Below are 15,384 nucleotides of genomic sequence, written 5' to 3'. Positions count from 1 at the left end.
AATAATCCCTATTTAATCATTTGTATTAAATAGGGGAACTTGTCGGCAAATAAATCGGTTTCGCAGACCCAAACGGATGTCATATGTTTTCCTAGTTTATTTGATTGAGCTTCATCCTCAAGTCTTGTGTTTATCCCTCGGGATAGATACAGGATTTGAGGTAGAGCGCTCTTTCATTTAAACTGTGAAAAATATGAGGTCAGTTTGATTTCATATTTTTCTAAAATTATATATATATATACGTAAATTAAAACGTCCTTCCGAAGCGGGCGATGGGATTTCAATTCCGACTGCCGACAGCTTCTTACGGGCGACCCCCCAAACAACCTTTCTTTCTTTTTTTTGTGCCGACACAAACCTATCACGGATATATTCATTTCGCATTTTGTCTCAAAGTGTAAAGCAACACATCCACCTAAGCATTCTCTTCTCGACAACATTTAACTTACTTTTATGCTTCTTTTTTTAAACGACAATCGTTGCAGGTCTCACCATCTTATAAAATTTTCCTTTCAGTCTCAGCGGTACTTTTCAATCACGCAATAGGCTTGAAGCATTCTTCCAATTTAACCAACCAACTTTAATTCTACTAATAACATCCCCACATCACTTTGAATAATAAACCCGAGATATCTCAAGCGTTCACAACTTCTAATAATTTGATCACTCATAGTTATAATCTGTCACTAGAGCTACTACTACTAAAATTATATTCCATGTATTCGTTTTAGTTCTACTCAAATGAATGCCTTTAGATTCCAATGTAGACCTCCATAATTCAAGTTTTTCCTGAATTTTTTTTTCTAGTCTTATCCAAGAATGATATCATCAGCAAAAAGCATACACCAAAGTACATCCTCCTGTAAATGTCCAATAAGAGCATCCATAGCTAAAGTCCGAAGATATGGGATTAAAGCTGATCCCTGATGTAATCTAACTAAAATAGGAAAATATTTGGTCAATCCTACGTCTGTTCCAACACAAGTAAAAACTCTAGTATACATATCTTTAATGACTTGAATAGAAGGCATATCAACACATTTTTTCTCTAAAACTCTTTAAAGGATATCTCTTGGAACCTTATCGTAAGTTTTTTCTAAATTAATAAAAATCATATATAGAACCTCCTTAGTCTCTCTGTACTTCTCCATCAAACCTCTAAATAAATGTATAGCTTCCATAGTAGACCTACCCGACAGGAATCAAAATTGATTATGAGAAATCTTTGAAATACGTCTTAACCTCCCATAAATTTAAAGCATGACACATCAACTTAATTCCTCTATAATTTACACACTCTAACGCATCTCCTTTATTCTTAAAAATGGGGACCAAAACCTCTTTCTCCACTCCTCAAGCATTAGTTTTTAAAATAATATTAAAGAGTTCAGTAAGCTAAGAAACACTCAAATTTCCTAAATATTTTCACACTTCAATTGGGATATCATCTGGTCCTACAAATTTTCCACTCTTAGTTTTCTATAAAGCCTCCACAACTTCTTTTTTACTAATGTGATGACAAAAATAAAATATTTTATTATTATTAACGATATTAAGATCACTTAGATCGATCGTATTTTTCAGAAACTTTATTAGAAAGTTTACCAAAATAACTCACCCATATAGGTTGAATATCATTTTCTAAGAAAAACACTTTTTTATTTTCATCTTTAATACACTTTACTTGAGTTGAATCTTTACTTTCTCTTTTCTATTTGTTTGGTTAGTTTATACATTTATTTTACACCCTCTTTAGTATCCAGTCTATCATAAAGATCACTAAAAGTAGAATTTTTAGCATCAAAATTTGCTCTCTTAGACCTTCTATAGGTCATTTTCTATTTTTCTCACTTCTCTATGTTTTTACATTTAAGCCAATTTATATATTATAATTTCTTATATTTTATCTTCTCTTGCACATTATTATTCCACCACTAGCTATTTTTATTTATAGAAAATTTTTCTTTTGATCCTCCAGATAGTTTTTTTTTGCGACTTGTTTAATAGTATTTGTTATTTTATCCCACATAGAATTTGTTTCTTCAAGAACATCCCAAATCTTGAAATATTGAATTTTATTCATAAAAATAATTTTATTTATATCTTTTAAGTGCCCCCATTTAATTCAATGACAATGATTCCTAGTATTCTTTATTTTTCAACTCTTCATTTTAAAATTCAAAACTTATAATCAATTTTAAGTACTTAAATCCTAACTTGGAATGACCTTATAATTTTTAAATTCTCGACAATCTTTTTTTCTCATAAGAAAATGATAAATCTGTGTTTCATTAGTTCCATTCTTATAAGTTTTTCTCATAAGAAAATGATAAATCTGTGTTTCATTAGATCCATTCTTATAAGTTATAATATGTTTATATCTTTTCTTGAATAAAATATTAGCAATAACAAAATCATTCGCTAAAGCAAAATGTAATATGATTCTAACTTCTACATTAATCACTCCAAAACCGTAGCCACCATGAATATTTCTAAAATCCTCTACCACTCTACCGACATGTTCATTTAAATATCCTCTAATAAAAATTGTTTCTTTAAAATGTATCATTTGAATTAAGCCTTCTAGGTCAATCAAAAATTTTTCTTTAAAAACTATATCTAAGTCTACTTAAGGAGTATAAACACTTATAATATTAAAAATTATAGTATAAATAACAATCTTAAGGGTTATAATTTTTTCAATTTTATTAACTTTTACAATATTACCTTTCAAACTCTTATCTATAATTACACCTACACAATTTCTAGTGCGGCTCTTACCTGAATATCAAAGTTTAAAGTCTATATTATCAATCTCCTTAGTCTTTTCTCCAACCCATCAGTTTCTTAAATATATAAGATATTTATCTTTCTATGAATCATAATATCAAATAATTTCATTAATTTATCTGAGAGAGTATTAATATTCCAAGATTATATCCTAATATTTGTTTCATAGACTAACTTCTTTACCCGCATCCGTTCATAACGTAGGAACCCTTGCTTATTTGACACTGCACTCGGGCGCCAGTGTAACGGCTCTCGCACACTTTTCATTGTATTTTGGTCATACAGCGTGTCACTACAAGGGAACGCCCTAACATTTACACAGTGATCAAAAGTATTCATGTCATGATTTTTCAACAATTTTTACGTTGGTTGTCCACGACCAAACGCAACATTTCACTTTTCACATTCGGGCTTGAGAATCTTCAATGACAGTGTTAAAGAACAAAACTTCGAGGAAACTAAAATACAAAATTATATTATGGAGGAAATTACAGTTAGAATGAGTTAATCTCAAATTAAGGAGCAAATATTTCATAGGTCTAATGACTAATATTTTTACTATTACAAAAACTATAATGAGCCTATAAGAAAATGCATTCATATTAGGCATTTTACTGATATTTAATATATTAAATAACAAAAATTCCAATGCATTGTACCTATTCTCTCGTAAAAAAAAATCTATATTATTTCATACTATACAAGTTTTATGATGCACCATGTATATTCAAACATACACATGTTATTTTAAATATTACAAATCAATGTCTCAGTTATAAGTTGACATGCTTATATGCTAAAAAACTATTTTAAATGCCTATGAGAATGAAAATGAAGAGAAAATAATAGTCTATGAAACGTCATAGCACCTGAGAAAGAGCAATAAATTCTTATAGCCTACATAAGAAGCTAATGTATGACGCAGGGCCAGGGAGGGGCTGAACCGGGTGGTTCTTGAACCAGTTCAACCAATTAGACCAAGGGGCTGGCCAACCCTTGGCCTAGGGGCTAGAGTTACCACCCAAGTAAGGGGGGTACCCCTTAGTTATCTACTCCTATTTATATGTTGCATGGTTTCAATTCAGCCCAATATGCACCTATAAAATTCAGAATTATGTTCACAGTACGAGTTGCTACTTGTCGTCATTATTTTCACTTTCTGCTTCAATTTTCATGCATTTTTGCAGTCCCCATGTTGTTATTGATGTCTCTGCACGCTATTATACCCATGTTTTTCTTTGTTTTCCTTGTAAAACCACTAAAATCCTATTATTATGTTGCTTGTTATTTCCCACCTCTGCTGCATTGCCTTTCCCACAAAGGCATTACTGTCGCCCTTACATTCCCTGTTAGCACCCAGGTCAACACTTCCATTCTACTTTGCGAAAAAATATTTTCTATTTTGCTGAATCCTTCGAGAATTTAAGAAAATAATTTTATAAAATGATTTTTACAATTCAAATCCAAGATGGATGAATTTAAACTAGTTTTTGAGTAGATTTTGATGATAGTGTAGTCTTTTTTATTTTGTATCCATAGTAAACTAAAAATAGAGAGGGATTTTATTGTGTGATGGAAATGTACCGCTTAGACTTAAAAGGAAATTTTATAAGATGATGGTGAAACTGAAATGTTTTATAGCACAGAATGTTAGCCCATAAAAGAGAAGCATAAAATAAAGTTTGCTAAGATGAGAATGCTCGGGTGGATGAGTGGCTTTACACTTAGAGACAAAATGTGAAACGTATATATTAATGAAAGGATTGGAGTAACTCCAGTAGTAGACAAGATCAGAGAGAGTTGCCTTAGATGATTTGTTCACATTAAACATCGATCATCTGATGACCTTGTCAGGAGAGTAGATGTTTTAGATTTGACTTATATTAAGAAAAGTAGAGGTTGACCTAAACAGACTCGAGCAAGTTGTATAAAAAATGATCTTAATTTATTACAATTAAATAAAAATATGACCCTCACTAAAACAAAATGGAGAAAAAGATTTATGTAGTCGACCACACTTAGTGAGATAAAGGCTTGTTGTTGTAGTTGTTGTTGTAGTAAACTACAAATAGAACACAAAGACATGCAGTGAACATCAAACATAAAGGTGAGTTTTCAATCTTTCTCTCTACTCATGAGTGCTTGTTAAAAGTGCATTCTTAGAGAGCTTCACAAAGTCAATGACTACTCCCGAAGGGAGCACTCATAGTAACATTGGCCTGATTCTTCTCTTCGAGGTGATTTCATCTTTTTATCTCGTCATTTAAACTATTCAATAATTGGTTTTGCACATTTGATTGAAACTTTGAAAGGTAAGGTATGCATTGGGCTTTCGTTTTTAATTTGTGTTGATTACAAAGCCAAAATTGCCAATATATGGCTTGTTGTCATTTAGATGATACCAAATCTCAAGTAATTTGATATATAAGAATTTGAAATATATATTTTTTTTCTTATAAGTTATTTATTTTACGACAACCATAATGGTTTCATAGAACTTACACGAAGGATTGACTATGATCAACCTCAACCCCATAATAACGAAGCATGTCAAACAGACATACATTAGTCCAACGTGTGCTAGACATGTGCCAAAAATGTCATTTACGTCCAATAAAATTTAAAAAAAAATGAACACTTTGACATGTGTTCCTTAAATGATAAATTTTAATTTTAAAAGTATATTACATCAATAACATAAATTAGGTAATCGCTTCTCTTTTGTTTTTAAATAAATTACTAAAATAACTTAATAGCTACTTAACGATAATTTTAATTTTATATTTTTTAAAATACAATACTATCATGTCATGCCCAATGCATATCCATATCCTATATTTTTCAATAAATGAATGTTTGAGCCTATATGATAACCTATCCTTGTCATTATGTATGGATGCATCATAGATCATTGCTATCTTTAAGGGGGATACAAGTGTACTAATAGGATTCTATGTAGAAATTAGGGTAAAATAAATAGTTTATTGCTCCAAAGCAAATAATACAATTATGAACATAAAAATAAAGAATAAACACCAACAATTTGAGAGGTAGGCAATCTCTCCCAAACCATAAACCTAAGGGTCTGTTTGGAGCAGCTACAGCTTATCAATAATCTACTGATAAACAGTTTATCTGAATAAACAAATTATCCGGATAAGCTGGCTGACTGTTTGGTTTATGCAGTTGAAAAACAGCTGTTTTGCAGCTATTTCTGGATAAGTGATAATTTTGTCCCTGTGACCTCTTGTCCCACCTTACTCAAACAATAGTCTCCTCAACCTCTCCTCAATCAGAACATCGCCAACTGAAAGCGAATTCAATGAAGTTCTTTCTGTCGGATAGAATGTAAAATAAAATTACCTTGACTCCAACTATTCTAAACACCCCCGACCCACCCCAAAAGTGACCTATTGTCCCTCCTCACTTGTTGCTCCAACAACCCCTTCCTCAACCTCTTCCTATACCTCCTCTCTAAGAAACAACATTCCACTCCCCCCTCTACAAGCAACACCCTCTACAAGCACCATTCCACCATCCTCCCTCCTTGACTGCCACTGCCACATTCTACTCAAGTATTTTTGTACTTTAGGCACTCAACTATTACAGACACCTCGTTCAAGATCATAGCTTCAATCCATGTTAAACACCTTCCCTATCACTGTAGTAGCCAAAAAAGAACCTAAATGCCAATATGATTCTACTGATCTATCTGATCTCAGAGGAGATCTATGATTACGCACAACTTTTTGATTCCTTTACAGCACAAGAGTAAACTTTATGTGGGATATTTACACCAGCTTCCCACACATAGAATTCAATTGAAATAATGCTTTTGAGAAAAAGCAAACTAAAAATTGCTTCTTCATAAAGTTTGGCAAACATACAGAAAATATCGTCTGCAGTGTACACTTCCTACAGATTCTTTACTCCAATTTTCCTCTATTTCGCCTTAAACCCAAGACGAATTAACGGCATTTAGAGGAGCTGAAGAGTGCGAAGGTGGGCGGGGAAGGGGAAGACAGACAAGGGTTACCTTCAACAGTGGTTTCGAGTAAGAGCGGAGAGGAATGATAAGAAAGATGGGAGTTTTGGAGGCCCTTGTACGTCGCGATTCCTTCGTTCTAACTCTAATCGCGATTGTATCTCAAGGTTTCGGTCACAAAGGTGATGGTTCTTTCAGACAAATAGGTAAAATCGCAAAAGCAAAACGCGGGCCAGGGGGCTCGATTGCAGTCGTGTTTATTAAAAATTTCAATTGGCTTTTTATGATAAGCAAATGGAACGCACGAAACAAACACAATCTTGGAGTTTTTAAAACGCCACCGTAACGAAAAAGCTGCCCCAAACGGAGCCGAAGACTTGCAACAATAATATCAAACCCTAAACATATTAGCCCTATTTATACTAAACAATGATAGAAGACAAAATACTAAATTGCTCTTAGGCGCACAAAAGAAAAAATTATCCTTCGATTAGGCCGACAAAACAAAACTCCCCTACCAAAAGACACAGTCTCCTTAAGGTGGGAAAAAGTTGGGTTGCTCCACCTCCACTACAATTGTCTATGTTTCTTCACCCTCTACCGCCACGTCACACACTGTGAGAACTTGTAATGTTCAAACCTTGCAACGGTATCATGAAGCAAACTTCTCAATACACCAAAAATATAACTCCTGGCTCGCTTCTCTTGAAGCATTGTCTTTATAAGGTGCTTGAGTGTTGCTCTTGATCGTGACCCATGATTCCTGTCCTGTAAAGTCCGACTTGAACTTCAGCTATTTGAGCTATTGGTTGTGGTTGTAGTAGTTCGATATGACGTTCCACCTACGTTGCTCCTATTAGCATGCTCCATTGCACTATAATCATCAACCAATTGCGAAAATTTCATAGTTTCCCCCAAGCCTCTCGATCTCAAAGGCCAAAGTGATACATGTATGTCGGGCTCTAGATCCTTCAAGTAGGTCCCCTCCAATACTACTTTATAAATTCCCCTCAGGCGTCCCGACAAGAGTTCGAATCTATCTCTATACTCCATGGCAGTCCTTTAATGAGTCAATGCAAAAAATTTCTCGTGTAGGTCTACTTCCTAAATAACTCAGAAACATTGCAAGAAGCAATAATTTAATTCTTCCCACAAGTGGATCGGGTATCATATGGTCATGAACTCCTCTCCATTTAGCTCATTCTTCGACAAATGTTACTCCATCTGGGACACTCACTCACGCGCATCTTTCCTCTCAAAGATTGGCATCTTCAACTTCCTAGCCCAAGCATCTTCATAACAACTTCCTCTCCTTCTAACGTTTCGCCCATGTATTGAGGGCAAAACTCTCTTCTTCGATCATAGTCATATCCTCATCCCTGCTTCTCTCATTTCTTCTTCGTGCTCTTTCATACCCCTTGCATAATCTCTTCTCCATGTTCCGACCCAATTGCCTCCGTCTGAAATCTCTAATATACTCACAATTGGAAACTTGGAGGGAGTTCTTGATGTGGGATGTTTTTTCTCTTATGTTCCTCTCGTTCGATGTCTTTCTTTTTCCATTTAGCCAAGGATTCTAAATTCAACCCTTGGTTAGGGTCAGCAAACTAAGCTGCCGGCAAAGTCTTGGATTACATCACGATAAGTTTCCTCATGATCTCCTCCAAGCGCTCGAATTGGCCCTCAATTTTGCTTACCATGGAAAAAACCTATCTTTTATAAAGAAAAACGTCCCATCTATGATGGAGAATCTTTCCTCCATCCCAGACCTGATTTGACTCATATATTCCACCATTTTCTTTTCCAAATCATTTACTTTTTTAGTAACATTACTCCCTGCACGATTTCGGAACTCCTTTACGTTGAAATCACAATGTTTAGAATTTTTGTACGTGGTTTCAAAGTGGGACTCTGAACATCGCTATCCCATTGCTGGCCTCTCTCAATCGAAATTCCAATCCGCAGCAAATCCCGATTGTGCAAGCGGCATAGAACTCCTTTACATTACTATCCCAATCACTGTTTTCGATCAAGCACGCATGGAACTCCAGCACGTCGCAATTCATTCACTTCCTTGCACACGTTTCTACCCCGTGATCACAATGTTGGCCTCCCAGCCATGAGAAAATTGTGACTCTACCCCTGTACGCAATCCCGATCCTTTGCCTTGTATGTCAAGATGTCCCCATTGCTTCACAGCTAGCTCTAATAGTGATTGCATCACGATGACAGAGCGGGAGGAGGAGAATATACGATCATTAGCACGTCACGATCAATTGTACGTTGTGATCATCTGTAAGCCACATTTTTTGTATGCCATATTCTTTGTATGTTGTGATCGTCAGTATTGATCCCGCCGTCGCTTCTCAGCAAGCTCAAGCTCAAATCACAGTTGTATAATGTAGTCATGATTCCATCGTCAATCGATATGATCTGCAATCTTTGTTCTTTCCAGAAGAACAACAATCCTCTCCAATAAGTCGATATCCCTTCGTATTCCTAGATCGATGCTCTGGTACCAATTTGATAGAATTCTCCATATAAATTCAAGAAAAAAAATATTTTATTCTCGAAAACAAATAATACAATCATTAACATATAAATAGAAAAACAAACAATCTTTTCCAATTCCTACAATTCGCAAGATAGGAAATCTCTCACAAACCCTAAATTTAAGATTCACAACAATAATCTCACAAATAACCCAAAGCCTAAACATATTAGCCAAACATATACTAAAAAATAATAAATGCAAAATACTAAATTTCCCTTAGGCGCACAAAAGATAAAATTACCTTTAGGCTAGACATCGGTGCAACAGGTACATTTCATAAAGACTAGTAAAAATCTTAAGGCTACAATAGTGTAATGTAATTGTCTTTATATTTCAAGGTACACCGAAAGGTTAGATTTACCAATAATCACAAAAATGATGACTACGTGTCGTTATGGTTTTTACATATATTTTCATATACTTTTATATTCAATAGTTTATAAATGAAATAAAAACTTTTAAATTATTCACAAAATTATCATTTCCTTATACATTAAGGCTACCTTTTAACAAAAAAAAAAAAAAAAAAGTTTAGGTAAGAGTGTTGAGTGAATTGAGGAGATGAATACAACGTATGGCAAAACGTATGGCAACAAGTAAAAATAAATATCAACCCTTACATGGATCAGAGGGAGGGACGCGGTAGATGGGGAGGAAGCTGAGGAAATGGTGTGTTTAGTTAAATTCATGTTAACAATTTAAAACAAGATATAATAACAACCCAATAACTAAATTACCACTAAAAATCATTCATTTTTTGTTAAACATTCTGATGATAGGCCAGAGAGAGAGGTGATACACATATTGGGAAGAATGCCAGGTGACTCAAGTTCATATGGAGGATACAATGATGTAATTTACCAAAGGCTTTGAATCTTCTTTAGGCATATCATGCCCAACAAAAAGTCAACTTCACCCGTGTTTAAGTCCATCATATATCTCCATGCTCCTAGCTCAAAAGGATATACTGTTAATCTTTATTGCATTTTGTGTTATTATCTTTGTAATAGGAACGTTTGTTGATAGGTATGTTTGATGTTATGGGCAATAAAAATATTTTACTCTCTCTTTGATTGCTATTTCTTTATGATAACTTATAGTGTTCAATTAATAGTTTACTAAAGTTTTATATATTATGCTGCAGAAAAAATGGGCTGAAATTATCTGAATATACATATTAACTTAAATATATGTTGCCGAACAAAGAGTTTGCATGTTCAGCTGTTCATTAGTGTTCTCCCTACACTTAGTGTTCTCCCTACACGTGTATTGTTTTGCAAGTATCAGTAACAAAAAGAAGGCACTACTGCTCAAGTTTAAATGCATAGAAAAAAAAATATTGAAACTTTGCCTCAAATATGTATAAACAAGTAAAAGTGCTCAAAAGAAAACATTTCCTATAGCGCTGAATAAAATATCTCAATTAATATTTTAAAATAGCAATTAGCAGCAGCATGACAGATGGCAATAATTTAAGAGTTTTGAGCAGCAACCTGACATTAAGATACTCAAACACATCATCAACATCAACTATTGAAGCTTTAAAACTCAGCTTTAAAGTGACAATTTCTTGAACAGCTACACGCTCAAGCCAAATGAAGCCTAAATACTTGATCTAAGCAAGGGTCAAACTTATTTTTTCCTAAACAAATTTGGAGGCTAACTACAAGTTTGAAAAATAGATTTGCTTTTCTTCCATTTTTTACAATTCCATATTTAACTAAAAAATCAAATTTATTTCACTCACAAGTATAAAAAAAATACATCCCAGAAAACTACTATCCATTGCCTACCAAATTTGCATCCAATCAAATAGAAGGAAAAGAAGTTATAGCTGTAACAAAAAACGATAGAATAGAAAAGAAGATAATCTATAGCATATATTCAGATATTACGTATTTAAGGGAAAATGTAGTTTCAATAGAATGTAAAAATGTGGGGTGCAAAACTTTAGATGAGTCATCGAACAATACATTATTTCATGTACATATGAATGCACTGTCAGAGACCAAATGACTGGTTCTGATAAATAACATTATGTTAAAGCGGATAACTCAACAGATATTTCTTTGAAATGTATTCTTCTTTTACTCTTCTCCTTTATGTATCTACAATGCTCTTAAACAACCAACTTCCAAACACCAAAATAATTAATTCTTGTTAGGCAAAAAAATATTATATATAAGTTATTTCTTGCTTAAATGAAAAGAAAAAGCATATTACAAAACACTTCAAGAAGGTAAACAGGTTGAGGAAGTGCTAAAAAATGTGATCGAATTAACTAAAAATTATATGAAGTTCAAAATGGCATTCAAAACCATTTCATCAGAAAATCAAATCAGAGTTAATTTCTACTAAGCAAATAAATTCTATAAATTAGATGTATCATATATTCAATCCATATCAAAGGGGAGGGGGACTTAGTTAAGATTACCCAGAATATTGTTTGGTACATGAAGAACGTGACTAAATCCAACTTTCATCTGTTACTTCAAAGAAGTTAACATGGATTGAGGAACCTCCATTTAAAGTTAAACAGTGATGACTTGATCAAATTCTCTATATAGATTATCAGTCACCAATATAATTAGTTACAACATCCTTTTATTGATTTACTGATATTTAAAATCCAATAATACTAAGCAAAAATCAATAGATCACCTGCACGTAATTGTTTCGGATGTATGCAGGATTTAATGGTTTGATGGTTATTCTCTATGATAAAAAAAACCGAACATCCCAAAGACCTCGTTCCTTTCTTTTCCTTCACCCATTTCAAAAAGCTCTCGTGTCTGAAGGCCGAAGGGATAGAAAAAGAATTTTTGGTGTGAATGTAGAAGCTAAGCATCAATTCAGATCCGATAAATAAATTTAAATTCAGTGGGCGTTTCTTCGAAAAAACGACGGAATCCTTGAGAGAGAGGTGGGAATTACCGATAGGGACGAGAGGGTTCTTGATGCGCTTCTTCTCGTGGGCAAGCTCCCACAGCTCTGGCTTGGATGCATCCATCTTCTCCATCCAAACCACCAGCGAGGACGATTTCCACTGCAAGTGGCTCTGTGGCAATATGGATCGCCCGTCGGAGAAAGTAGAACTCCTCTACTCGCGGGAGGATGAGGAGGTGGTTTTAGCAGCTGTTTGGTTGAAAGATGAATTCCATGAAAATTAATTAATATGGTATTAAGAAAGATAATATTAAAAATCCAATATATATATATATATTACTATAGATTTAAGAGTATTTTTAAGAAATTTTTTCTTCGCTTATTATACTTGTTTATGCAAAATATTGGATCTGAAGGTTTAGTATCTTACGATTCGGAATTAGAACGTACTATTAGAAAAATTCAAAAACAACTAAAAGAAATTAAAAATTTGAATGAAATGGCAAATAACTTAGATAATCAAATAAATAAAAATCGACAGAGACATTTAAAAGATTATGGTAATCGTATAGCAGATAAACTTCACTTAACTATTCAAAATCCTGATGTTGCTGCTAATTCATTTGAGCTTAAATCTGTTTCAAATTTTCTATTTATTTAAGTTTCACACCATAAAATAATAATTTATATATTTCACACGAAATTTATCTTACAAAAACACTTAATTAGGCCTCATTCTCTACTACATCGGGTGTCTTATTCCATAGCGCCAACTCCCTTAGAAAGTGCATGGGAAATCTTTCTCCAGCACCTGCGAACTCCATTCCCATGCATTCGAACTCCTCTTCTCCAACTCTTAGGCCCCCTTTGGGACAGCTTATATGTGCGGCAACATTTTGCAAAACACCGCCTTAATGTTTGATTCGCACATTTTTGAATAAGTCGTTTAAACATTTATACTACACGCAATCGCGGGTATACCCTCCAATCCGCGTTTGGAGGGGTAATGTTTACTTCGCTGCCCTCGCGACGAAAAGCAAACCCTTCGCCCTTCTTTCGCGTCAATACAGTCTCTCCGTCGCTACAACCTTTCCGCAGGTAAGGGATTCTCTCGTCTCCTCTCTTCGATCCTCCCTCCTCTCCTCCCTCATGAAGTCTGCTGTAGTCTTCTTGTGTGTTGATTTTACGGTTTGGTCATAAAGTATTGATATGAGATGGTAAAAAGCTAGATCCACTTTGATTAGAATGATGAAAGCTGGTAAAGATGTAGATCTGATGGTTTCACGAAATATTTGAAGCATCGCGCATGATTCCTGTGTTGTTCATGGTTTTTCGGTTAGGGTTTGTGCTACTGGTAAAATTTTTTAGGGTTTCTTGGAAAAATATGTGAACAAAATATCCCAATTCCGATCTTTTCATATATCCTAAAAGGAATTTTACCCTATGTTAACTATAGAACCGATCTGACATACAAAATTGTTATTTGCGGTTCTTGCACTGATTCGTGTGTACCTGGTAATTGGGAAATTACAGCCACTTGCCAAAGTTATATTGCTGATTTGTTGGAATCTATTTTGTTGTTGGAAAACAATTTAGCTGAGCATACCAAATGTAACTAGTTTTTTGGGAAATTACCAGTGTTATAAATGTAACTATCATACTTTTATTTGTTAGTTATATATATTCATAAAAATTGTGTGGTATCTATGTAAATTTCCAGATAATTGTAAAAGTCATATTCTCATTTCATTTCATGATTTTAAAAGGTAGTTGTGTGGAAAGCTTTGGACCTTGATTGTTATGCAAGGCTAACAGGAAGGCTAGCAGGAATTATGCTACCTGTAAATGGGTTGAGGACCTTGATTGTTATGTAAATACCCAAATACCTGTTCTGATTTTGATTATTATACAAGGCAGTGGTTTAGGGAATGTTTTCTATTGCATCAATATTCTGTAAGACTGCTATTGAAATCAATATACTGGTGTATGACTGCTATATATGTCTGCTATATATGGTAGTTATATTGGCATCAGGGGAAAAAAATTTATTGGAGAAATTCTGGAATGCATCATTTTGATAAATGTAATTAGAAGTATGGGCACATTTATGAAAGCTCGTTTGACGTGATCAGATATATTTAAGTTATATAAATGTAATTCAACTTTTTTTTACTTTTCTTGTCTTACATTGATCTTTAATTTTGTTGAGCAATGCTTCTTCCTTTAAATGTTTACTTTGATTCATATGAATATTGAGTGGGTGTTCTTTGCTACTAGTTAATGATTTTGTGACATCTAATATCTTATAAGGAACATGATGTTATCATTTCATACTACTTGTGGTTCTGGAGCGTAGCGTTACTCGTAATGATTTTGTGACAACTAGTATACTTCCTTTTAGTTTAGTATTATTGCATGCATGTTTTAGGCTAGATTTACATTCTCCTGCAGTCATTCTATCCTGATTATGAATATATATAAATTTGATAAGATGTTGTAGTAGCTAGTAGATTCAATTACTTTTCCTTCCTGCTACATTTTATGGAATTAATTGTAAAATATTTAAAAAATGCAAGTTTGGGGGAAAAGAAAAATTTCTTTTGAAAAGAAGTAAACTAAATTTTATTTGTCCTTAATTAATTATATTTTTAAAATTAATGTAACATGACCTTTGAATTGGAGTTTAACTTTAAATGACTATATTTATGTTTGTAAATATTATGGTAAATTTAGGTAAAAGTTTTTAATAATGAAGATTAATTCTAAAATTAAAGATATTTGGTATGAAAGGATAAGATTATGTTTTTCTATTTAAAGTAAAGAAAATTGTATTTTTGAAGTATTAAGAATTTTAGAGTTTCATGTAAGAAGAAAAGAATGAAATTTTATGAAAAATCATAAACTAATATGAATGTATAAAGTGAAGAAAAGTAAGGAGTTTTGACTTTAAGAAGTGAACAATGAAGTTCAAAATTATTAAAAGGCTATCCAGATATAATAATCCTCACTTGAAAAAGAAAAAAAAAGAGAAGAAAAAAAAAGAGAAAAAGGAGAAAAAGAAAAAGAAAAAAAATAAGAAAAGAAAAATAAAAGTAAAAAAGAAAGTATGGGAGGAGAAGCTTGAAGAGAAGCCTAATAAGAAATTGGTTTCTACTTGAATCAACTTAAG

The 15,384-nt window shown here is 33.4% G+C and overlaps 1 protein-coding gene across 1 annotated transcript in view; it reads right to left on the bottom strand.

Moving 5' to 3' along the window:
* The window catches only part of LOC110031806 (RING-H2 finger protein ATL48-like), a 39,239-nt gene extending 26,745 nt beyond the window's left edge, over positions 1-12,494 (bottom strand). Inside the window, exon 1 of the mRNA XM_020735211.1 lies at positions 12,264-12,494. Within this exon, the coding sequence (XP_020590870.1) occupies positions 12,264-12,348 (85 nt within the window). The 5' untranslated portion in view covers positions 12,349-12,494. The remainder of the gene's footprint in view (positions 1-12,263) is intronic.
* Positions 12,495-15,384: the final 2,890 nt, after the last annotated feature.

The sequence above is a fragment of the Phalaenopsis equestris genome, unplaced genomic scaffold (assembly GCF_001263595.1).
Source record: "Phalaenopsis equestris unplaced genomic scaffold, ASM126359v1 Scaffold000841, whole genome shotgun sequence".
NCBI lineage: Eukaryota > Viridiplantae > Streptophyta > Magnoliopsida > Asparagales > Orchidaceae > Phalaenopsis > Phalaenopsis equestris.
The sequence above is the reverse complement of the archived record's forward strand: the minus strand, read 5'-3'. Positions and strand labels throughout refer to the sequence as shown.